The sequence below is a fragment of the Aulostomus chinensis genome, chromosome 9 (genome assembly GCF_037954235.1).
Source record: "Aulostomus chinensis isolate RoL2024-O1b breed Wild chromosome 9, RoL_Achi_v1.0, whole genome shotgun sequence".
NCBI classification, from domain to species: domain Eukaryota; kingdom Metazoa; phylum Chordata; class Actinopteri; order Syngnathiformes; family Aulostomidae; genus Aulostomus; species Aulostomus chinensis.
Window position 1 is genome coordinate 4564746 of NC_141328.1, and position 25435 is coordinate 4590180.

Below are 25435 nucleotides of genomic sequence, written 5' to 3' on the forward strand. Positions count from 1 at the left end.
TTTTGTCGTGCCACCCTCCAGCATGCTTGCCTGCTTGCCTACTGCCCTTCTGCCTGCTCATGATTTAGCCTCGCTGCCTCCTTCTCTCTCTGTTCGTGCCTCAATCTTTTTTGCCTCTCCCTCAACTCTTGCCTCTCAGTACTCTCTGGTCTACAAGGGTTTCAGCTTGCACCAGGATGATGTGCTCTTCTGGCAGCTCCCAGCGCAGTTCACAGGGGATAAGGTAACTGAAACTTGGGGCAGCTCCTGACTTGATGGTCTGTAACACAAAATACTGCACCATTAGTAGTCCACCAGGCCTCCGAGTGCCCTGGAACCCTCATCCACTCCGGTTCTTCACCAGTCTCCACTCCTTACGCCCCCGTTTTTATCCCAGCTCCTCCTTTTTTCCAGAGGTTTCTCCACTTTACCATGTCCACAACAGTCCTTATTTATGGTTTTGCTCAAATTATTATATTCCTCTGTCACAGTTAATCCTCTGGAATCCAAATAGCACCAGCAGGTAGGAAAAGACAGACCTTTTAATGAAAATTTGAAAAAACAACAACAAGTAAACAAAGAAAACCCCCGCCTTTGATTAAAGGTAAAACCTGAAAACACAAATATATTTCAATATATTTGTATGTTTTCAAGAATCATTGAAGAAATCACATGACACCCAACTGCAATGTTTCATAAAAGTAACTTAATATTTTTAATGCGTGTCTGAATTTTAGGCTGCAGGATATAATTTAGCTGGAAATGGCACATTTGTCAAGGTTGTAAAAATGCAAATCATTCCAAATATCGGGATTAACTGATAAAATATTTTCTATGTCGATAACATGATTTTCAGTGTTTACAAAGTAAATCAAAACTCCCCCTCTATAAATCACATGATCTGATATAACAACACTGGCATTTATTTTTTGCTGCATGTGACATTTCTGTTTTATCGTAGCAGTTGCAGCATTGGTTGACCTTTTAAAGAGCGTCTTCTTCCTTGTTAACCGTGTTCCAGGTGGGTTCTTACGGCGGTAAACTGAAATACACCATCTCCTATGTGGCTGGTCCGAGAGGAACACAACTGGACGATGCTGACGTACAGATTATTGTGAGTGTGCCCTCATTGTGTTTCCTCACTGTTTTCATCGCATGCATTTGCAACCCTTGCTCACTTTCCAGTGTTGTCCCTGTAGGGTAATGACATCACTCTGGTAGCTCGCCAGCCCTGGCAGCGGAGGCAGCAGGGAAACAGAGAGACGCATCAGTTTGAGATTGTCTTCAGAGAGGTGAGCGTGTTGATTTAAAATGCCCCTGACTGTCTTGACAGTTAGAGATAACAGAAGGTGATTTTCCTGGAGGGATAAACAAATCATGGCTTTATTATAATCATGTATTATTCATTTTACCTCAAGTGAATTTCTTATTTTTATTTAAATCAATCCCTGTCGTGTTGATACGTAGGAAAACTGGCGTCGTCCCGATGGCATGCCTGCCACACGAGAGCACCTGATGATGGTTCTGGCTGACCTGGATGACATCCTGATCCGAGCGTCCTACTCCACAGAGATGCGCTCCTCCAGTATCTTTGACATCAGCATGGAAGTGGCGGTGCCCAACTACAGCGGCTTGGCGCAGGCCCTCGAGGTGGAGCAGTGCCGCTGCCCACCCGGATACCAGGGTCTTTCCTGCCAGGTAATGCTCCCATACATACTCATACATTTAGTGAATTATGTCGGTGAAGCAACGCAGGCTGACTGTGCTTGATTGAAATGCTCTTTGACATGTGGCATGTTCCAGGATTGTGCACCTGGATATACTCGCACTGGTGGAGGTCTGTACCTGGGTCACTGTGAACTCTGTGAGTGCAACGGTCACTCGGACTCCTGCCACCCTGAGACTGGCATCTGCACGGTAGGAAGCTCAACCGAATAACACTGGACTTTTTTTGACTGACAAACATCTTGTTAAGACATCTAAACAATCCGTATTGCTCCCTCCAGAGCTGCCTTCATAACACCCAGGGTGAGCTGTGTGAGCAGTGCGCCCCTGGCTTCTTTGGTGACCCCACGGTTGGCACTCCAGAGGACTGCCAGCCCTGCGCCTGCCCTCACACTGACCCAGAAAACCAGTGAGCACTGGCACAGAGACTAAGACCTTGCATTCCTCCTCCATTTATAGCTCAAGACAAGTCCTTTCTGGCTCTCATGCTCTTGTTTACAGCAAATTATCCACTCTTGCAAAATCTGGAGGTTGATTCTGTTCCATTGTTAACCATGGAATCAAATCTGCCTTTTCATTCCTCTGCAAAAATCTAATCCAATTACTTCTTTTTAACCAATCAGGATCGATCGCCCAGTGCCAGTAAAAGCTACAGTACATGATTTGCAACCATCCAAGCTAAGCTGCTCCGGAGACGAGCCTAGTATAACATGATACACTGCAACTGTGCACTTGTTTTGTAGCCGATGAAGAAAATCTTTCAGTAAATAAGAACCTTCCATATTGCTGCCTTTGGCCAGAATCCACGTGTTTTTGATGGTTTATTCACAACTTTCCATTCAGAATACGAATTTATGAAAAGTGCACGAGACGCAGTCAATGAGAGAGTGATTTTCCAGTTGATCAAATTCAAAACTTGATGTTTACGGCGTCTTACGCCAAATAAGCTTTTGCAGTCTTGTCACTCAACTGCATTTTTGCACTGCAATTTATCCTCTTGTCTGTGTGTGCGTCTCTTCTTAAAGGTTCTCCCCGACCTGCGAGAGCCTCGGAAATGGAGGTTACCAGTGTACTGCCTGTCAGCCTGGATACACGGGCCAGTACTGTGAACGGTGAGAGGATGCCTGCCTCAAAAGCGACTGAAATTATCTCAGGCGGATCATTTTGATTTATTGTAAAACAAAAGATGAGCAACAATATTCACAGACGTGTCATAACCACCACCAACATTTCAGAGCTTTGAAAACGGCAAAAGAAAATGCAGTTTGAAATCGGCCCTGAGCCTGCAAGGCGAATGTAGTTAGAAAGTTGACTAGTGGGGTGCATCTATGTCATGATGGCGATATTAAAAAAGAATGTTGAGCCCTCTAATCAAAGAGAACCCATCATCAGAGGGGAGTCTGTGGAGCCAAACTGCTGTCTCACATAGCCGGGCTCATTACAGTGCAACCATGCTCATTCTCAAATATCTCCCTACTGAGACACATCATTCAGTTCACGCTGTTTACACTCTCAGAGCTAAGTCATAAAAGAATAAACAGCATAAACTCTTATAAATGATGCTAGATAGAGCGGGCTGTATGAGACCACCAGAGTAGGAGGTAATGGCTCAGAACCTCCGTGGTCCTCCACCACACTCAGGTCCGCTTCAGGGGATTCTGGAGGGCAAAAGTCTTCCATCTCAAAAGAATCCTGTGTTGCTCTTCCTCTCAGACCTGAGGCTGAAGTAACAAATACATCTCTGTTTCTGTCTGTCTGTTTTTACCATCATCAGTTGTGCTCCTGGATATGTCGGCAACCCACAGAAGAGACAGAAGTGTCGTCCGTACGATGGTAAGACGACAGTTCACTGAATATGTCTGAGCAGACGAAGAGACGCTGGTGCGCTGTGAGGAGTAGGTTGATGTATCACACCCACCATCAGAATGGTTTGGTTGTTCTTGCAGCTGCTGCCCTCCTGGTGGTGAAGGTCTACCCAGAGAGGGTCCTGGTGTCTCAGGGCAGTTCGGTCACTCTGCGATGTCAGGTGACCGGTTCCCCTCCACACTATTTCTACTGGTCCAGAGAGGACGGGCGGCCCATCTCGGGCAGCGCCGACAGACGGCGACAAGGTATGGCAGAAGCCGCATGACAAGTAACACGAAACACTATTCATGAACTCGTCGTTTATATATCACTACTATATAATACTTATTCCTCTGTGTGTTCAGGAGCAGAACTGCACTTCCCAAATGTCCAGCAGAGTGATGCCGGCGTCTACGTCTGTACCTGCCGGGACCAGCGCAACACCAACAGGAGCCGAGCGGAAATTGTCATTGTCACAAGTGTGTATGAGACTTGGAACAGGTTGATTTTAGCCTCGTCATTTCAGCTCTAAAAAATCACGAACAAAAATTGTTCCAACCCATGATTGCTGAAGTGTGGACCATGTAGATCCTCCTTTTTTAGTTTATTTGACTGACTCCTGGTACATCCTGTTATTTTGAAGGCGCTGGGATAAGATATGCATTCGAGAACTGGCTGAATATAATGTTTGAACACTTTATACACTCTGTCTCCATTTCTCCAGGTGTCCCATCCAAACCCATTGAGGTGACAGTAGAGGAGCCCAAAGCCCAGACGGTCAGGGTGGGGTCTACTGTCAGCTTCATTTGTACTGCAAAGAGCAAGGTAATATAATTAGGACTCATTACTTTGTAAATAAACATTGAGTACAATTATAGCAATACTTAAACATTTTGGGAAGTACTCTTGTCCTCCCTTTCTTTCTTGAGGGAGAGAAGAATTTAAATAAGTCTGTGTGAAGAAAAGGGGTCAAAAATGTAAAATATCTTGCAAATTAAAGTGAAATAGCTCTGCTGTAATTTCCTGAGGAAGTCTCACGGAACCTAACCTGTCACATATTATTATCGTAGTGGGTCGGATCGCTCTTGGATATGTCAACGTCATCTAATATTACAGATGGAAGAGCAGTCTGTCGAGAAAATAAGCAAGTCCAATTCAAAATAAATTAAAAAAACAGCAGTTTTTCCTGGTGAAACACTGATCTGCTCCAAAATGAGATGAGTTCTTCCCCGGCCTCTGCTCCTCCCCTCCAACAAGTTCCATGAAAATCGGCCCAGTAGTTTTTGCGTAATCCCACTAACAGACGGATAAACCAACAGACATCCGGGTGAAAGGCCGATGCAGCAAAAACAAAGTGCTGTTTGGCTCAAAGTCACATAAATAGTCGGGGGAACTCTCAGGTTGTCTATTTAAACCGTGCTTGCTTACAACCAAGCCTACAAGAGGCTTGTTTATTGGGTCTTTAGCATAGAGCTTCTTGGTTGCCTGGCAACCCTCAGTGCTCCATGGAAAAGACCACAAAATCATTGCACCCACATGAGAAAAGCCTATCAAACCCCAGACACTTGCTCTTATCCTTTGTTTTCTGCAAACATATGAGAAAGAGCAGTGACATGAGTGAAGTTCAAAGTTTCTGGGGGGTGGATTTTGTTACCTTTGACCCCAGATTAACTGTTTCTCCCCGCTAACACCTTGATTACGAAGGTATTTCGACCTGAATTTCACTGGACCACATTAACACCTGCCGTTATGTTTCTCTGTTACGTCATAGAAACAGTGTTAATGATTTCATTCAGCTAGTAACGATTCATTCGCTCCACCCCCCACCCCCTCCACAGTCGCCGGCATACACCCTCGTGTGGACCCGGCTGGGTAACGGCAAGCTGCCCAACCGGGCCATGGACTTCAACGGCATCCTGACAATTCAGAACGTCCAACCCGAGGACGCAGGTGTCTACGTTTGCACAGGCTCCAACATGTTTGCTATGGACGAGAGCAATGCCATCCTCTATGTGCCAGGTTCGTGATCCTCGGCACCGCATTCCATTACCCATCACCCGCCACCACCCTACCAGCTCTGGCTCCCGTAGACCCCCCCCCCCCCCCCCCCCCCCAACCTGAGGCCCCTCCCTCCCTCCATCCCTCCTCCCTTCAGTTTGGAATGATGCATGCCTCTCTGCTTCTCATTGTGCACTGTGAGCACTCCGCTCTGGGTTAACCGCATAATAAGCTTGCAGTTCTAACTCAAAGCTTTAGCCTTAAGCCTTGTCTTATTATCATACTGCCAATCTCTCTCCTTGCTGCATTTTTTAGTCTCACTGCCTTGAATGTGTCTAATTAGAGCATTTTTCTGATCTTTACATGAAGAGATACAGCTTGTGGGTTTGGTTAAAACTAGACATGGGTTGATGCCACTTCAGACTGTACTAATGGGTACTCAAACCACACCAAATTATTTGGTTTTTACCTGCTGATATTTTTTCTCTCCTGCTGTTTTTTTTTTAAAATTGTTTTCCACGTGGGTTGAATCAGTTGGTGGTGGTTTATTTTGCTTTTAGATGACTGGTGGAGTCGCTGATTTCTGTTGCGAGATGTTTTACTAGCAGGGTGCCGGATTCGGGTGTCTTTCCGTAACTTTGGGCTCCCGGGTGTCCTCCCTGCCTGAGCGGTAGTGTGTAATGGGGAGGAGGAATGTGGATGTCGCCTCGGGTGCTTAGTGACTGTGCATCTGACATTCAAAGAGGACTTCAGTTTATCTGCAAGAGAGGAGAAGTAGGAAGAAGCCCACTACCCAACACCCCCCACCCCCCCCAGTATTCCATCCTCAATATTTCTGTCTGCTGTGTTACTCCTGATCATCCTGATGATCAAGAATGTCAAACGGTGCTATTAGCCAGGCAGTCCATCAGACCTGCTGTCCAGTTCAGTTTGTATTTGTTCCGTTGTAAAACCGCTCCTTCTTTTCATTTTGTTACTCGTCTGATATTTAAGATCTTTCCAATACACAGAAGAAACGGGCGAAAATATGTTCAGCCACATTTGTATATTACAGTCTTTTTATTTTCACCTGTGTTGGCACATTTTTGATTGACTGAAATATGTTTCCATGAAATCAAATATATATCAAAAAAATGTTATAATATCTTTTCTCTTTGATCATATTTTAAGTGAATTGGCCACGCGGATGTGATTACATGGTATGATGAGTGTTAAGAAAGCTGTTAAGAAAAATGATGGATATCCCAGGGAATCGATTTTAATGCATCATTTCAAACATCTTAGCTACGGAAGTCTTATTTCTGAACATTAAAGCAAAATTTAAGTGAGATAAAAAATTGTGCGGTGCTTTGAAAAAAGTCCAACGGTAAGTCATAATTTTGAGATGAAACCTCAGACTTAGAATAAAAAAAAAAGAAAAGCAGAATTAAATGCAGTTGTTCTTCTTTTTAATCTCGTAAGAATGACTTTTTATCTCGTTATGTTGACTTACCACTGGAGTATTTGAATTGTTAAGGCTACTTTTTTATCACGTCTTTCACTGGCAAAAGTTGGCTTCCATAATTATGGCAGGTCACATTTCAATCTTTTACCACTTGTTTGCATTCTCTTTTTATTTGTTCTTCTTGATTTTATGTCTGAATCATAAACCAAACTCACTCAAAGGTGCTTCCATAAATATTTTTTTAAATGTTTCTTTTTAAGAACACTTAACTGATGTAATGTACACTTGTCACATTGTAATGTATTTATCATAAATATGAAAATATTTTGTGAAAAAGAGGAAATTGATTAAAACAATGACTGAATAGATCAAGCTGATTTTTTTTTAATTTATGAACAGGGTTTATGTAATATTCATCAACCATTCAGGACAACCACAAGCTGTATGTTTCAGCAGCTGAACTGAACTGTAATTTTTCATGTTTTTATGTGTTTTACATTTCCTGTTGCTACTAACACGCATGCGTGGCCACCTTGCATATCCTCCAATCTTCAGTGCTGCTGTGTGATTCTCGTTGAGCTGCTCTTTGAGTTTACATTTGTGTTAGTGTTGATTTTGAATTTGCAGGTTTCGAAGTGTTTCTGTGATTTGCTGTGTTTCTGTTTTTACTGCTAACATGTTTTCATTTTATGATAATCTTCATTTGCCGCCATTGAGTGAGATTAGCATGAGACTACGCGGCTATTCTAACCCTCAGTACACACTCACCTAGAGCTTTTTCAATAATGAGGTAAGTTTCAGAGTTCCTGTAGCTGTGAATTAAAAGGCACCAACCATCACGATCAAAAAATCTACTGGGCAAAATAAGAACTCATATCATGTTCCTCAGATATCAGGTTGGTGCTTTCCAGTGTTTTGTTTTTTTTACAGCGTGTGTACAGTAGCGTTTTTTTGCATTAATTGGACCACACGGCGGCGGCCCCGGTTTGGAGATGAGTATCTCTGGGGAGATGGGAGGTAAACTGCTGTTACCCGGAGAACTGACCTGTCAGTTTACCTGTCCCCTCCTCCCTCTTCCTCCCCATCTCCAGAGGCCTCACAGGCACAGATGTTTTACACAGCCTATGAAATGTTTGAAGGACACAGAAAGCGTAAGTGGCATGGGCATGGTTTCCTCTCCCCTGGCGTCCCTGGATGGACCCACCTCTCGCTCTCTGTATCATGCATGCACTCATTCTCCACAACATGGATGTACTTGTGGCCCGGTAGCGCTCATGTACAATCGACATAGCTGCAGGACACACACAGTCAAGAGCATCTGCAGTAAGATTCGGTTCCTGCATATCGTACACGTAAAGATCTCTAATTTATCATGTGTCACGTATGTTCAAGCTTCTGGACTGTACATGAGCAGTACCGGCTCCCACATGACTCTTTGGGTTCACCGCGGTCCATCACTGCAGGAAAAAGTGCATGTTGAGTCTCTTGGACAACTCCTCATGAATGTCGAGCGTATTTTCCATCACTATAAGATTACAGTATTATGCTGGAAATACAGGCCCTCCTACACAGGAACTCACGATATATGTAGAAGAGAAGTAGGTGCAATGAAGTCTGAAATTATAAATTGCCAAAATTAATGGGGCACAATTCTATTGAAGCCTAATTGCTTGAAAGCCTATGAAAATTGAGATTTTATTTAGAGCCTGACTGATACTTGATTTTTGTTCCCGATGTTGAATATTGAAACTTCTCAAAATGCAACGATTGGAATTGTTAACTTTGAAGGGCGTCTTAAACTGGGGGTCCTGAACACAACAGTGGTGGGAACATATCGGTCTCACGCCTGTTATGCTAAAGTTTTGACAGAACGGAATACGAGTTCGGTCTTAAAAACGTTCCCATGTCAGCGCACATCAGCCACCTTGATATCGACATTTATCTGTTAAAATTCACTAATCAATCGGGCTCTAATTTTATTATATCGGCAACTGTGTCACAGTCCCAGAGGTTGAGTTATATTTTTGGGGTGCTGACAGTTTCTCCACATTCAGAGTCAGGAGGTGTCCCTTCTTCTGTCCTTCTGCTCTTTCCTCTTTCCTCTCAGGAAACATGCTGAACTGGGAAATATAGCTGTCGTCTGGGCTTCAAACATCATACTGTGCTTAATACATCCCATCACAATCTCTCTACATCATAGTTGAATGTGCAAGCAGACCTGCGTTCAGTATCCGAGGCCTTGTTTCAGCTCGATTACCAATGGAATGATAAACTAAATGTGATGTTTTACACAGAAGTAAAACAGTTCTGCATGTAATTTAACTAGGCGATAAGACACACATGGACCAAGTCACTGGTATAGGATGTGGGACATTTTCTCTGGTGAGATATTTTAGTGATAAGTCAACAGCTACCTTAGCAGCTATAGAGGGTGGTGGTCTGTACTGAGACACATCAGCCGGATTGACATTAAATTACTGCAACAACTTTGGTTCTATTTCATAGAGGCTTTGTCCTCTAAGAGCTGTGGCTGTACTTAGATTTTCTTTTGGGCCCTTGCAGCCCAAACTAGTCCATATCCAGGTCCACATCAAAGATCACATGATCTGACCTTGGGTCCCAGGTGTTTTTCAGTGCCAATCAGTCTAAAAGTGAAGTTTCGAGGATGAAGAGGTGGTTGCACGCTGCTGTCTGTCCTCACCCCTGCTGCTGGGCTTTCCCCAGCACGGTCCAAGCCAGACTAGTGCTCCCAATTCTGTGTTCACCCGCCTGTGGATGAGCTGTAATATGACAGCAAATAATACCACTCAGCCCCCTTTTTCCACGCAGGACTAGCATGGTGTTTACCACAGTGCAGCCTCCCTGCACTGTTAGGGAACTGCTGTATGGCAAGTACTTGTTGCGCTTCAGTGTCACAGTGGTCATTTATTTCATCCGCTTCACTTTTTTTAACCCAATAGCAACAGTTCTTTGTGCCTGAAGCTGAAACGAACCAGGACATTAGCTACGTATTATAACTATGCTATGAGTAGAGGAGTAGTCTACTTTAAAATTAAGAGTTAACCACAGCTGTACTTTTCTGTCTGTGCCGGCATCGAGGAAATGGATTATAAATTAACAAGGTTAGCGTTTAGCTCAGAGCATGGCTGTGCCGTAGTACAGCCTCATGGAGACTTTAGCTGATCCACTGATTCAGCCTTAAACCCTGAAAAATCTCTGCCAGTGACACAGAAAGTCATCTGGTTCCTTCGCCAAAATTAGCCAGTTAAATGTGAAGTTCAGTGTAGACTGGAGTTCACACCAACCATGGCTTTCCTGGTGTCCCATGGAGGAAGATCGCTCCTCTCTCTGGACCCTAAGGTCACAGTTACAGTCCCAGAGGCTTGAAACAACTCTAGAAAGCCTCTTACTCCTCCCGGCCTCCTGAAAGAGGCATTTTTTGCTCGGTCAGCCTGGGATCATACAGGGTTGAGTACACAGTCTAGCAGCCAGCCAAACTGTCACAGACAGCAATATGCCCAGAGGCCATGCCAAGGCCTGGCTGCCACTTCTCATCTGTTTGATCTGCTCAGAGGATCTAGACTGCCAAGGGTGTCAGTGGGGGCATGGGCAGAGGTCATCATTCTCCCTCTCCCTCTCAGTCTGATCAATTCATTATAATCACAAGCATTCCCACAGCTTAAATCTGTATAATGGCCAAGCACTGGTATTTGACAAGGTTTTATATCCCACTTCACTGCACCAATAGATCAGTCTGCATTACCGAGCTTTATTGAACCTCTGGGAAGTCGCACCGGTTTCCTGTCTGAGTGATGTGTCTCCTCCTGTAGCTGCAGAGGGGGCCCAGCCTGTGGCCGCTGTCGCTCCCTCGGTGCTGACTGTCCAGCAGGGCCAGAGAGCCGAGTTCCGCTGCTCGGTGACGGGGAACCCAACCCCAGCCATCGAATGGATCGGTATGACCAGCTGAAACTCCCATTTTGTCATTTTGAATTCATCTTGGTCTCCAGACCCCAGAGTGACCGGGTGTAACTGCGCTTGTTACAGGAGGTCCCGGGAACAGAATGAGCCCCAGAGCTGTGATACGAGGTGGCGTGCTGACCTTCACAGCAGTGGACCCGGCTGATGAGGGGGGGTATACCTGCAAAGCCCTGAACACTCATGGCGAGCACACGGCGCGGGTGTCCCTATTTGTGCAAAGTATGCTATATGTTTATGTGTGTATGATGAATATTCTGAGGACATTCAAGTGTTTGCACATTCCCATTGTTGTCATTTCCTCCCTTTTGATGATAAATTACAAGTCTGCACAATGATTTTATTGTTAAAGTGATACTTCAATCAAAACTTGCTTTTTTGCCTTTCAAATACCCTCACCAAGATGTACAACCCTCCTGCATCCCTTCTTTGTGACTACAGAGTGCAGGAAGTGTCAGCCATGTATATTCAGCTTTAAGCTAATGGGGACTGATGGTAAATGACAGCAAAACTTTTTAAAAGTATCCACTTACAGAGTCTCAGTGGCAAAATCTGGTATAATCCACATCTTAATCCAGCTGTAAACTCAGTATTACAGAAACAATTTGATTCGAGCCAAACTTTGAACAAACCAAATATAACCCCTCAGTTTTAGCTTTTCTTAGCTGTAAATTGCCATTTACTTCAAGGAAAATAGATCTGGCTGTCGCTTTCTGCATTCTGGACTCACAAAAACGTGATATAGGAGGGGGAAATCATCTTTATTAGAAAAAGACATCTATTTGTGAGTAACTGAAAGGCAAAAAAACACTTTTGGGGTGAAGTATTGCTTTAAGATTTGGATCCAGGTTTAGAAAAGCTTAGGCACGTTGTGAAATTGGCTGAAGTGGCTAAATTTTGTCATTGTTTAGCTTAGTGGCCCACAGACTGAGTATTCTGGCTCCCGCACAGCTCTCCAAGCGATCTTTTCACCCGTAGTCCACTATTTATTTTTAGTATTTACATAGTTTTTGAAAAACAGGTCTATTGAAACAACAGAATCGGTTTGTGATGAAGCAAATGTTTCCAAATATTTGCTTTTGCTAAACATCCCCTAGACTTGAAGTGAGATGAAGCAACTTTTAAAAGACGTGATAAAAGTTCCTCTCCCAAATGAAAGCACTAATTCATGAGCAATTTGACACAGGCTTCCTGGAGTCAACACTCAGGCATCCTACTGGGTCTGGTTTATCGCTAACGTTAGCAAAGGAAGAGCATCACGATGATTTTAGAGGATACATTTCATATTTGAGTGATCACAATGCATTTTTTTTCGCCTCTCAGAATCCAACCCAAGTGGCCTCGGCACACAACCTCAAGTCCAGGTCAGCCCCAACAATATTGATGCCCAGGAGGGTCAAAACTTAAGGCTCTACTGTCGCGCCACAGGATCACCAACACCGAAACTCACCTGGCTGAAAAACGGAGGACAAATCCCCCCCCAGGTGAGGTCCCTCCCGCTGTCCCGGAGCCTCAGCGACAACTCTAACACGGATTGATTATAACTGTAACTGTATTCATGTTCAGTTCGGCTTCTCTATCTTGCACAGGTGTGTCCGGCGCCGGTGGTTTTCAACCCTTACATACTGTTCATATTCGACACCCTCACAGGATAATCTGGGTCAATCTCTCTAATCCCCTCCTAACTAGTATCTATAAATTGTGAACCACTTATGAGGGAATCATCAATTAAAAGAGGGTGATGAATTTTTGATTAACAGTTCAGAGCTGTGGTTTTACACCCCTCCTTTTTGCATAAAATAAACATCTATCACAATTTTTTTCCTCTTTTAATTAAGTAATGAAAGCGTAGCAGCAGTATGATGTGAATACATAATATCTAGACGGTTAATTCCAGGGAAACAACGGAAATTTGCGATTTATGATAAAACCATAAGAACCATCATGCGCATTCATCTTAAAACTATTAATTTAACATTAACTAACGGTTAACCAACAAACAACCGTCCTAACTGGTTTGGATGTGTGGGCAGTCACATGATAGCATGCTGGTGGACTAGTCTTCACTGTCCTTGCATGTGTGGCCCTTGCATATCTGTAATCAGAGATTTCCTGTGTTGTCCCCCCTCTTCTAAATCCCTGTGAGGAGCAGATCAATGACCTGTGGGGCTCTTAATCTTACTGCTATAATCTCAGTCACTGAAATAGTAGCTAAGGTGCCGTGGTAGTCGTGGTAGTTGGCCCCACCAACATCGAGAATTTTGATATTTCTCACACCGAGGGGTCCGAGTACACATAATACCAGCAGGAACTTGGTGCACGGTGGAGTGGAAGAGCTGTGTGTGTATATGTGTGTGTATGTGTGTGTAGCATTTTGTAACATTGCAAGTCTTCCGCTTGCAGTGTCCAAGGGGTGCCTGTCTCCGTGGCTGAGGTTGGAACGCGGGAAGGTCACATGACAGTGTCAATTTCCCCCGTGAACTCTGCTACTGCCGTTCCATAAAAAATGGTGCACACAGACGAGGAATGTTTCAGTTTCAGGTTTTCCGAAAACCTGATAGTTTTTCTTGTTTTGACCCACTTTTCAATTGATTTGACTCTGAACAGCCTCAATGGACAAATATTTGTGGCACCTATGCAAAACATTTCTCAATATTTGGTAGAGAAAAGCAAAAATGAATAGATGAAACAGGTAATTACATTTAAGGTCAATTATAAAACTTTTAAGGAGTTTTTACTGCTGTCACATGTCCAAAAGGGTCAAATTTGACCTGAACAGTATGTAAGGGTTAATCATACTGTGTCAGTTTTCATGACTATTTCAGTATTTTGACCTTTGACCTTTATTTTTCCCTCCCTTCTGTGTGTCTCCTCCCTCCCCCTTTTTTTTTGTTGATCCCGCCCTTTTCTGACGTTGCTCAGGCCATTCCCTCTCATGGTTTCCATCAGTTTAAAAGCAACAGTCTCGATGTGTTACAGAGACGTATTGAGGAGCTGCAGGTCTGTCCATCTGTCCGCTGTCTGTCTGTCCCGTCTCGTAGTTCACATCCATTGTCCTCTACTGACCACGTCTTCACACATTATTAACTAAGTGCATGATCAAATGTGTCCTTGATTCACACCTTGTAAAGCCCATTAATTTACCAAAGCTGCTCACTAAGCTGATGCCAAATCCATTAAAATCAACTAGCCGGATCTGATTGACTTTTTAGTGTACTTGCATGCAGTACTTGTTTTTATGTTGCGTTTTATTAATGATAGTGTTCCATAGTCCTTCGTTCTGTTCCGTCGACATCATACCATCCCTGACATGTATGCCCCCAGTTGACTCCCATCATTCCACTGAGTGTATTAACAGGACTAAGTAGACAGTAGGTACTGGAGGTATTTCAGATATTCTGTGCCAGCCACAGCCCCCAGCCCCCCCTGCCTCAGGGGGTTTTGTGTCTGCACAGTCCTCCTCAGCTCAGCGAGTGCTCTGGGGCCTGTTTAGTTCTGTCTCAGAGAGCCACTACGCGGTGTCAGCCTTTCCCAGGGGGAGCCGGGCTCTGCCGTGCGACCACGCAGAAATTCTGTATGCTCTAGCAAACGGCTTGCTTTGAAAACTAGTCAATGTGTTCAGACACACATTGAGCCCAGGCCCGCCTCAGCTACTGCTCGGTTTAACCTACCTCACGGTTGAATGGTCCGGAGCTAAGCAGCTTTGTCCATGGATGCCCCAACAACCCCCCGGATACAGTAATCCCTCCCCAGACCCTCCCCTCCTTATCTCCCTCCCCTCTGAGGTGTTTCCAAACTTAATAAAAGCTAATTGTCAGCCTTGCTGTGACAAATGAGCAAGTTCTTGATTGCTGAAGCCCATAAGAGCACAACCCTTCTTAATTGATATTTGCTCTGACATTTATGGTGGTGGTTATACATGCTTTATTACACGTATCACAGTCTCAAAAATCACAGCTTCACAAACTGTCTCCTAACTCTTCTAATGTATTCATCACTTCTTATTGTCATCATCAGTTCTTTGTCTCTTTCACAGCTACGATAATAGAATAAAAACGTAATCATCATGATATATTAACCTATCGTAACCCCCCAACAATCATTGTAGAAAATACTTTGTGCATTTTTTAATGTACAAAGTATGAGTACCATGAACAAAAATCCATGTAGAGAAAGACAGAACTGTTGCAATAACAACAAACCTCATCTATTGTACTGCTTCCCTGTTGCTATTAGCTAGAAATGTCATATTTGTGTTGTTTCAAGGGACGTGAGGCAGGTAAGTGATGCGTTTCATCTTTGGTTTATCTGTGTCAGTCTCCATAAAATATCTCTGAAATGTGACACACAGTCATGTGCTGTGTGTACATACGAAGACTAATCTCCTCATTTATGGTTTGTTTCCCCTCCAGGCTCGTATGGACCGCACTGACATCGGAACCCTGCTCATCCCCAATGTGAAGGTCTCTGACTCGGGCACTTACATGTGTGTCGGCAGCAACAGCATCGGCTCAAATAGCGCTCCCATCAAGGTCACTGTCCACAAAGGTGAGAGCAGACTCAGCTGTTGATCGGTGATCACATCATGATTGACGCTGGGGTTTTATCTACGTCATCCTTGACAGGAATCTGTATGAGCAAAAATGTAATTCTCCGTTCGTGTTGGTGCAGCGGATCACAGCTCCTCAACAGTCAGCATCCAGCCATCTATCGCTGATGTCCAAGAGGGTCAGAGTCTGGAACTCAACTGTTTCGCCCCTGGAAATCCTCCACCCCAAGTCACTTGGACAAGAGCCAGTGGACGCCTCTCGTCCAACCACCAGGTAGACCAAGTTCTCTCTCAGAGGTCATGATCTTTTAATGTTGCACCGTAAAAATATCCTTTTGGAATCACTGCAAAGCACCGACATCAGTCGGAAGCTTATAGCTCGCTGAAGTCCGAAGTCAAGTTAAAGTTATTGTATAAATGTATTTTTACCTTTGCCATGGAAGTAATGAGGTTTCTGGGATTGTATTGCCCATGTGCAGGATATTTGAAAAACCTGTGGACAGATGTCCATTAAACTTAGTTGTATTGTAGAATTTTAGCTGAAGAAGAATGACTTTGATTTTGGAATTGATTTGGAACCAGCTTTGATGCCAGATCCGCTTATTAAAAGGATTAATTTTAGGGTTTATGGACAACGATGTTATTTCCATGAGTAAAAGCTTTGTTAAATTGCATTGTCTTGGAAGAATGATTGTAGAAATGGCAGTTATGAGGGGGTGGGAGTGGTTACACTATGATAAACTCGTGAACAGACAAACCAGAGCTATTGATCAAGTTTCCTCCCTGATCGATTAAAAAAACAACAACAACCCTGAAGAAAAATGACATTTGCACCCTAAAATCTGTATTTGTGTCCGGATCTGCACCATAATCACTTTCTTGTGACTGATAGAATTTGGTCCAGGATGATAGGCATATATCAGCATTGTTATGTATCCATATGGATATTATACACAAGATTATGTACTGTCAGCACTTTTGTGCTTGCTGTGTTGTTTGCTGACTTAATAAAACACACTAATACTCTACCACTACCACCACTACTACTACTTCAACTAGTGCTGCTACCACTACTACTGCTAAATTGTTTCTTTTTGTAATACACATGCATGCATTTATTCATGATGATATATTTGGGAGTTTTCAAGAAAACTGTTGAGGATCCACACACCACAATGTCAAAAAAGTGATAAAAAGAATCTTGGATCATCTCCAAACACTAATGGGTTCTCCTCTGCTCCATCCTCCCACCAAGTTTTAAGAAAATCGGTTTGATAGTTGTCGCCTAATCCTGCTAAGAGCAGACTGGCAGAACGTCCGTGGCCGATGTTACTACATACAATCACAGAATGTTTGTATCAATGTTGTGGTTCTGTTATTTTTATTCTGGTAAACTAAACTGAAGGGACGCCATGCTCTGTGTGCAGGTTCTCGGCAGCCAGCTGCGTATCCTGTCAGCTACGCCCGAAGACTCGGGAGAGTACATCTGTCGGGTGCAGAGCAACCCCGGAGCCCCAGGATCTCGAGTCCGCCAGGCCTCTGTCTCTGTCTCAGTCACTTCCTCTTCTTCACGTAAGTGGATCAGAAGCATTCGTGGTCAGTTGATTGAAAGGAATTTCATGTCCTGTCAGAATTATATTGTCATTCTGTTAGGATATGAAACTGCTGACTCTTTATGTGCAGTTTCTGGATTGACAGGCATTACTTACCAGCAAGAAAGTTACAGTTGATGACATCACAGGAAAGGAAAAACGTAGTAACGACAGATCCATACATGGCCGCTCATTGTTCTCAGACTTAAACTTTCCGTTTGGACTTTCCAAAGTATTCCAGTGTGACCTCCAATTAAACTATTTTCCCTTCAGCCGCACCATGATCTCAGCTTCATTTGCTCCTTCCTGAACTTTTTTAACTCCAGCCAATGTATCAGGTGGCCACGTTGAATAGTAATTAATTACTTCAAGTTGGACTTTATCAGTTGGTTACTGCTGCAGGTCTTCAGAGTCCCATCATCGCCATCGAGCCCCACAGCACCGCAGTACGTGTGGGTGAGTCGGCCAGCTTCAGGTGCAGGGTCTACAGTGGAGCCCAGCCTGTTAGACTGGAGTGGAAGCTGGCCAGCAACCAGCCGCTGCCAGGTAATAACTCCCCACCCCCCCTCTGCACACACGCACACGCGCGCGTGCACACACACACACACACACACACACACACACACTCAAACACACACACACACTCACACACAGGTTCTGAGGTATATAAATCTACTTAATGAGTTCTGATTTTATGATGTCATTATTTACAAGCAATTACGGCTGCAATCCTCCCATGAAGTACGTCCCGGTTACTTTATTTAATGGCTAATTTCTAACACATTATTGAGAACTCATTTCCTTTTCTCCCTTGACTAATTTTTGAATTACCAAAATATTGCATGCAATTTAGCATAGTAAGATTTCATGATATGATGCTGTTAGTTGTGGCTTTTTATTCTTTGTGCTGTGTGTGCAGTAAAAACCTTGTGTGCGGTCATGTCTTTGTGTGCTTGCACTCTGATTTTTGGGAAAATAAATTTGACCACGCTAGGCTGCTAGTTATCGTCCTCTAGGGCATAAACAGTCCTTGGGGTTGGTTTACTTCACCCCATCCGAATATTTTCAACTCAAAGGAAACGACTCTGGGTTAAGATTGGTTGTAATTTCCCTTTATGATGCTACATGTGTAGGAGATGTAACGTAGATTTTTGTGTCTTTTTCCACAGATAATGTCCAAGTTGGCTCTGATGGTTCTGTTATTACCGTAACAAATGCCCAACCTTTCAACCATGGAGCTTACCGCTGTGTGGCCAGCAACCCCTTCGGTATCACCCACACGATTGTGTCTCTGATTGTCAAAGGTAAGCTGCGCTCTCCTCTCATTCTCTCCACACTTCCATCCTCACACTCCGCCAAACCTTTTAGAAGGGTTCCCTCTAGTGGTGGCTCATCGTAGAGGGAATAATATCAGCACTGACTGTCTGTGGTCCTCAGAGTCTCCTGTGGCCACTGTCACCCCGGTCGGGCCCGTGCGGGTCAGGGTGGGTGAACCCATTAACCTTGAATGCCAGGCATCAGGAGAGCCTCGGCCTTCAGTCTCCTGGCACAGATTGGACAGCAACCGTAAGACCATGCTGAGCAGCCCCGTCCCCATGGAGTCCAACGCAGTCATGCAGGTACTCGTGCTGCTGTTTACTGTGCCAGAAAATGATGCTTCAACTCCACAAGGGGTCTTTTTTAGCTCTAGATGTTGTTAAAATAAAACTCTACATGTCGTAGGTCTTCATTTATTGGTAAATGGGTTTATCACTTATCTTGTGAGTTATGGGATGTGTGGGCTGAAAAAAGAAAGACAGTTTCTACCACAAGTTACCAAAGGATAATTTACAGGGAAAAAATATAGGCACCATTAGGACAAAGTTTATATTGAGGCCACAAAATATTACTTTTACTTTCATTTTAATTCCCTTTTGACTGTGAGATATATTTTGTTCCCTCAGTTTATTTATTTTAGATTTCCAACAAATTCTATCTTGTGGACATGAATTATTAAATTGCAGGAGCAAGATGCTTTGCCCTCAATATGAATGTATTCTCTCTACGGCCGTTCCGGGTCTCTGTAGGATTTTGTCCTCCTACATTACACTGCAGGATAATGTCGTCCTTGACTTTCGCAGTACTGCCGGTTGTGTTACAGCACTTGTAGTTCAGACATCTTTTGATAAGCAGGCCGTCACATCATGAGCTGATGAAATCCATAAACTGCATTTTAAATCGATATTCTGTGGTCTTACTTACTGATGCTAACAACTTAGCTGCTTCAAGGAATGACACCTCCATAGTTGTAGCAGGTAAGAATCATTCCCAGCAGTGCTAGATTTATGTCGGACTGTTGGAGGTTCTTTTGACAATGACATTTACTTGCATTTGACATCAATAATGACATCTGAAGGAAGGTTTACATCATAAGTTTATTTCTGTGTTTTTTCTTTAAATCTCTGACAAAGATTCTTGTGGCACGGCCAGAGGACAGTGGCATGTATGTGTGCACAGCCCGCAACAATGAAGGCACGACTGAGACCAAGGTGGAGGTTATTGTTGAGGGAAACCCCCAGGCGCCCTCACCGCCCAGGGCCACTGTCCCTGAGCCACTGATGCTTGTTGTAGAAGGCCAGACAGCGACGCTGCACTGCGAGGCCCACGGTATGATGGTGGAATTCACCGGCGAGAGTGTAAAACCATATGTCTCAGTTTTCTTTTGTTTGCAAGCTCATGCCACAAGGATAAGACTGAAAATCCCTTTCGGTTTTAAGGCTTCCCATCCCCCACCATCACTTGGTCCAAGCTGCGGTCTCCTCTGCCTTGGAGACACAAAGTGGTGAACAACAGTTTGGTGCTGCCTAACTTGGGCCGCCAGGACTCTGGAGAGTACATCTGCACAGCCACCAACAACATGGGCGTCACAGAAGTTACCATTATGCTCGATGTCGAGAGTGAGTGCTGTAGTTTTGGTCTTTTCTGTTTCTAGATACTGAAGTCCAGTCCAGTCAAGATTTATTCATGATACGCTGCATACTGCTTATGCTTTAAAGCAACGCACTGTTAATGAACTGAATGCTTTATATTGCTTTTTGTTCACGTAAGTGTATAAACTGTCTTTCTTTTCCAGCCCTACCTTATGCTACTTCTGTACCCGATGACGTGGCGGTACGGGTTGGCGAGGTGATCAGGTTGCAGTGCCTGGCCCATGGCACTCCCCCACTGATCTACACTTGGACTAAGCTAGAAGGACCCCTGCCCCCAAGGGCCCAGGTTAGCGGTGGAGATCTTCAGATCAATCTGGCTACTGCAGAGGATGCTGGGAACTACAAGTGTGTGGCCAGCAACAAAGTTGGAAACAGCGAAGTGATTGCAAAAGTCACCGTCAGATGTAAGTTATGGGGATGAAGACGGAATGAGGCGTTGCAGTTAAACATATCAGAAGAAAGCAGTGTGGTCTGGGATTTATGCCAGTCCATTTATATGTGTTCATATATTTTGCAGGGAAAATTAAACCTTTTTTGCCAGAAGAAGGTCATGAGATCAGCTTAACTAGGAGGATTTATCCTCCACGACTATTAATATCATATATATATATCTAGATTTATAGGAAATCTGTCAGGTTAAAGTGGCGATACGTACTTTAGTCTGGACCAAAGTACACATAGGCATTGGGTCTCATTTGATCCCTCATTAAGCCCCACTTTTTGATGAGGTCACCTTCTAAAAAAACGGTTTCTTAAGGATATTATTTGTGATGGTGACGCTTCATCACGCCTGTTATGTTAGCACACTTTTACAATGGTAGCCAGCAGATACAGAGCTGTGCAGTGAGTAAATCACACTTCCCAACACCTTCAGAGATGTGCTGGTGACCGATGACCTTTCGGTTTGAGCCCCCATGCCGAGGTCACGTGGAGTCCAGTAGCAGAGGGGAAGTTTGCCACAAGAGGTTCTGCCAGAAGGTCAAACAAGAAGCCAGCTGACATGCGGTCAACATTGTGAAAGTTCTGTTTTAACCCCAACCACATGTCAGATATTTTCCTCTACTTAGGAAATGCATTGCCAAAGCAATCGGATGAACAAGAAAACCGCAAATGTGTTTACTTCAAAAAGTCAATCAGGAAAATCATTGTCAGGCACAACTGTAGCAAAAAGCCAAAGAGAGAAAGATGCGAGTACAAATCATTTGTCTACCGTGAAGTGCTGTATTACCTGAGGACTTGGTCAATAACTATACTTGTAACTTGATTTCCCTCAGGTTTTCTGCCTCAGAGCATCTTTGGGATAGAAAGCCTTGGCAGCAACTGTCTCTCTGCTTGTTACACAATGCAGGTTTCAGCTCCTCAGCTAAGAGAAACTGTTTCCTCAAAGATGCCTCACAAAAACTTCTCTCCTACAGGGGCAAGCCAACTGTTGTGGCGTGTCTAAACTTAAATGGACTTGATTAAATGGTTCAATAATCTGTGCTAGTGGTAATCTGGACTAAATCCTGTCTCTATTCTGCTCCTCTGCAGCCCCCTTGGCAGTGCGGGTGTCACCCCAGGTTGAGGTCAAAGCCCAGGGCAGTGCTGTGGAGTTCACCTGCTCAGCTGCAGGTGGAATAGAAACCACAATTGAGTGGCTGAAGGAAGGGGGCGCCTTGCCACCAAACCACCACGTCAAGGATGGCGTGCTCAGGTGACCAATGTGTGGGGAACTACAACATGTTTATGAAGATACTGTATTTACAAATGAAAATGTGCACAGTTTAATCACAATATTCTCATTTGTTTCTGTCAAAAAAATCCCTGACTTCAAGGCTGAGGCCCATTGGTTCCCTAAAATATACTTTTTTAAGAAATGTGTCATAGATATGTACTTAATTTGTAGATAATGCATTGCAGTTGTACTACGTATGCGACTGAAACAAGTTTCTTCCGTGTATTTTTTGAAGGCTTCTTTCATATAATGAGCCAGTAGGAGCAGCCAGACAGTATTGCAACATTAATTCAAAGCCTTCATTATAACAAAGTAAAATGCGATCAAAGTGCCACTCTAGCCCCATTATGTGTTTTTGTTTTGTTTTTTTAGAGAAAAGAGCAATAATCTGTCTGGCTTTATTTGTTAGTTGGAGAATCTTGAAATGGATTTTGTTCACAAAGAAATGGACTCGTCCAATATTCCGTAAAATGAAGGTAAAGCTGAGCTGAAGCTTGCTTTTGTGTTTCCCTAAAGGATTGAAAACCTTGAGCAGAGCAATGAAGGCGTTTATATCTGCAGAGCCAGCAGCGTGTACGGTCAGGCTCAGGATACTGCACGGCTGACCATCCAAGGTCTGTTCCTCTCACTGGAAAACCTACTGATATGAACACTATGGCAGCAGGACAAACACTAATAATTGTCTTCATTTCTTCCCCACAGCCCTGCCTAAGGTGATGATCAACGTGCGCACCTCGGTGCAGACCGTGATGATCGGGAACTCCGTGGAGTTTGAATGCCAGGCCGTCGGTGACCCCGAGCCCACAGTCAAGTGGAGCAAAGTTGGCGGGTCTCTGCCAGCCCACATCATGGTAAAGGGCGGCATGCTGAAGATAGAGCAGGTGACAGAGGCAGACGCCGGGCAGTACCGCTGTACGGCCACCAATGATGTGGGCTCGGTACAGTCCCAGGTGGTCCTGAACGTCCAGTGTGAGTGCCCGTATCAACGCTTCCATTCATACCATCGCATGTGCACCTGTGCACTTGGAATATACAACATATATATATATATATATATATATATATATATATATATATATATATGCAACACCGAAACGTTTTGAGAGCATGTAACTATTTCTGACTGAAACAAGTTAGAAAAGCAGGATAGAGTGTTGGGAGGAAGTTGACTGGAGCCCTGAAATTGGATGTATTCAGAGTGTCACATAAGTTTAGATGTTTGCTTTACTGGATGAAAAAGAGTGGATTTTGATGTAAAAAAAAAAATACAAAGAAATGTATGTTTTGATACATTTTAGGCTTTAGAATCCTCATGATTCATTTCAGAGGGCTGTGACTCGATGTATTTACTCTCCCGATGCGTGAAGATTGTGTTGTCGTCTACACAGACATCACCCCCATTTTAACCCGTGTGTCTGTTTACAAAGCTCTTCCTCAAATAGCTGCGCTGCCTGAAACCAAAGAGGTGACCGTGGGGTCTGATGCAGTCTTACCCTGTGTGGCTTCAGGATATCCTGTCCCGGAGATCAAATGGTCCAAGGTAACCAGGATTTCTTCTTCTGTTTTCCAAGATTTGAGTGTTGTTGTTTGTTTGTTTTTTGCTGTAGATTTGAATCTTTTAGTACAAACTTCTCTTCTCTGTCTAGCTTGAAGGAGAGCTTCCTCCTAAGTGTTTCCAGGAAGTCAACGTGCTGACGGTTCCTCGAGTCTCCCAAGAGGACTCGGGGACGTATGTCTGCACCGCCTCCAACAAACAGGGCAAAGTGGAAGCCTTTACTAGACTGGAAGTTCACGGTGAGTCTGCAGCACCGATGCCTCATACATTCTTAGTAAATTAGTTCAAGGTTTCCAGAATGTCCGGTGTTAAAGAAAGAGATTTTGTGGGTTGTTGTTTTTTTTCTCCAGAGCGAGTGATGCCATACTTTGCCCAGGAACCTTTATCCTATCTCACTCTGCCCACCATTAAAAACGCCTACAAGGCGTTTAGCATCAAGATCAACTTTAGACCTGATAATGTAGATGGTAAGTACTCATGGACTTAAACTTCTACAGTTTTGTTAAAACTGAATCATGAAGCTCGATGATGTGTTTTTGTTACTGTTTTTTTTTTTAAACTATCAAATTTGTCAAACGAATAATGTCATTGCATCTTCCTCCCATTGTCCCTTCCCTCTCTCCCTCACCCTCTCCTCACACCCTTGGGGTGGGAAGGTCTCATATTGTACGCTGGTGAGTCTCAGTGCTTGAGATCCACAGGAACTCAAGGCTGATGTTGGTGGTGCTTTTTTTTTTTTTTTGGCTGCATCAAACTTTCACATAATGCATCCATCTTTAAGCTGTTTTAAGGGCTGTGAAAGAGATGCGACATGGTGCATGGCCTTTGTTCCTATACAGGCTTTTATCACAACACCAGTGTCAGACGTAATGATCTATTGGTTACAGATCGACTTCCAGGCGACTTCATCAGCTTCCACACTGCCTTCATATCAAATCACGTTTCCTGGATCAGAAGTGCAAATGCAGAATATTTGTAATCATTACTGCAGCTCTGAAAATAGACAAGCAAAGTCAAATTGCCAGCCCGCAGTTGGGAGATCTGTTTGTTTGAATACAAAGGCTCAGAGGATAACACACGAAATCTTACCGTGGTCTCTCAAACCCAACTGAGCTGCACATGTGCAATCTATTCTCCTTTTTCAGAACTGTCAGTGATGATATAGATGTGTAAGTTCTCATTTCTCCGTGAGCGCGCGTGGCTCGTGTAGAGCATGTGTTCCTGGCATGTGGAGAAACATACACACGCAAAACAAAGAGGTGACTGGACCTCCCGACCCAGACATGATGACAGGTTCCAACTTGGCTTTGGTTGGCTTTAATCTCGCCCCACCATAGCATGCTGCTTTACCATCCAGCTTTCAAAGAGTTCTCTTTTTGTGTGAATGACCACATTGCAAACAATGTCCATCCTAACAAGTCTCTCAAATGTAGTATTTTCTTAGAGCGGGACGATTTCCGTTCAACAGAAATAAGTAGCACAAAACCAGGACAATTCCACCTGTGTGACAAATGATTTACTGACTTATTAAGATGGATATTCCCATCCTACAGAGACCTGGAGTGGAACTAGAAAGAAAAAATACTTGGGCCACGAAACATAACTCCTTCTCTCAATTTGATTTATTTATAGCCAGGAAATATAACATGTTGCCTCAATTTGATCGGCCCTATTGATGTATTACTTGTTCCCTCAAATTAATTAATTTGTGATAACAAGATATAACTTATCTCAATTTAATTAATCTGTTGTGGCAAGATTTAGCTTGTTCCCTCGATTTGATTAATTTGTGGCCACGAGACATAACTTGTTCCCTCAATGTAATCAAAACATGGGTATAAGTTCTTTTTATATCCTGCGGCCACAAATTAACTTAATTTTGGGAAATATTTTTGTCTGTATGGCCTCTCCAGGGCTCCGTACTGTAGGGCAAATGTGCAATATGATATTTCTGTTAATATTCCCTGATGTGGTTTTTGTGGTGCAGGTATGATTCTCTACAACGGCCAGAGGAGGACAACGGGAGCTGACTTCATCTCTCTGGGACTTGTCGGTGGCCGTTTAGAGTTCAGGTTAGTTTAGAACTGGAG

At 43.7% G+C, this 25435-nt stretch overlaps 1 protein-coding gene across 8 annotated transcripts in view; it reads left to right on the plus strand.

Moving 5' to 3' along the window:
- The window catches only part of hspg2 (heparan sulfate proteoglycan 2), a 106533-nt gene that overhangs the window by 69059 nt on the left and 12039 nt on the right, over positions 1–25435 (plus strand). For 3 of the 8 annotated variants that reach the window (XM_086213239.1, XM_086213241.1, XM_086213242.1), the window contains exons 34-66: positions 1001–1093; positions 1179–1271; positions 1447–1677; positions 1783–1896; positions 1986–2113; positions 2730–2816; positions 3479–3537; positions 3651–3815; positions 3915–4028; positions 4274–4374; positions 5388–5568; positions 8083–8142; positions 10822–10944; positions 11036–11188; positions 12290–12450; positions 13889–13966; positions 15379–15514; positions 15638–15789; positions 16943–17087; positions 17510–17653; positions 18277–18411; positions 18545–18726; positions 19558–19753; positions 19864–20043; positions 20220–20480; positions 21607–21769; positions 22307–22404; positions 22493–22759; positions 23218–23330; positions 23437–23584; positions 23696–23812; positions 24002–24019; positions 25333–25417. In XM_086213239.1, coding sequence (XP_086069365.1) covers positions 1001–1093; positions 1179–1271; positions 1447–1677; positions 1783–1896; positions 1986–2113; positions 2730–2816; positions 3479–3537; positions 3651–3815; positions 3915–4028; positions 4274–4374; positions 5388–5568; positions 8083–8142; positions 10822–10944; positions 11036–11188; positions 12290–12450; positions 13889–13966; positions 15379–15514; positions 15638–15789; positions 16943–17087; positions 17510–17653; positions 18277–18411; positions 18545–18726; positions 19558–19753; positions 19864–20043; positions 20220–20480; positions 21607–21769; positions 22307–22404; positions 22493–22759; positions 23218–23330; positions 23437–23584; positions 23696–23812; positions 24002–24019; positions 25333–25417 — 4481 coding nt within the window. Of the gene's footprint in view, positions 1–139; positions 224–1000; positions 1094–1178; positions 1272–1446; positions 1678–1782; positions 1897–1985; positions 2114–2729; positions 2817–3478; positions 3538–3650; positions 3816–3914; positions 4029–4273; positions 4375–5387; positions 5569–8082; positions 8143–10821; positions 10945–11035; positions 11189–12289; positions 12451–13888; positions 13967–15378; positions 15515–15637; positions 15790–16942; positions 17088–17509; positions 17654–18276; positions 18412–18544; positions 18727–19557; positions 19754–19863; positions 20044–20219; positions 20481–21606; positions 21770–22306; positions 22405–22492; positions 22760–23217; positions 23331–23436; positions 23585–23695; positions 23813–24001; positions 24020–25332; positions 25418–25435 lie in introns of all 8 variants that reach the window. The other 5 variants (XM_086213240.1, XM_086213244.1, XM_086213247.1 and 2 more) reach the window with 4 other exon arrangements.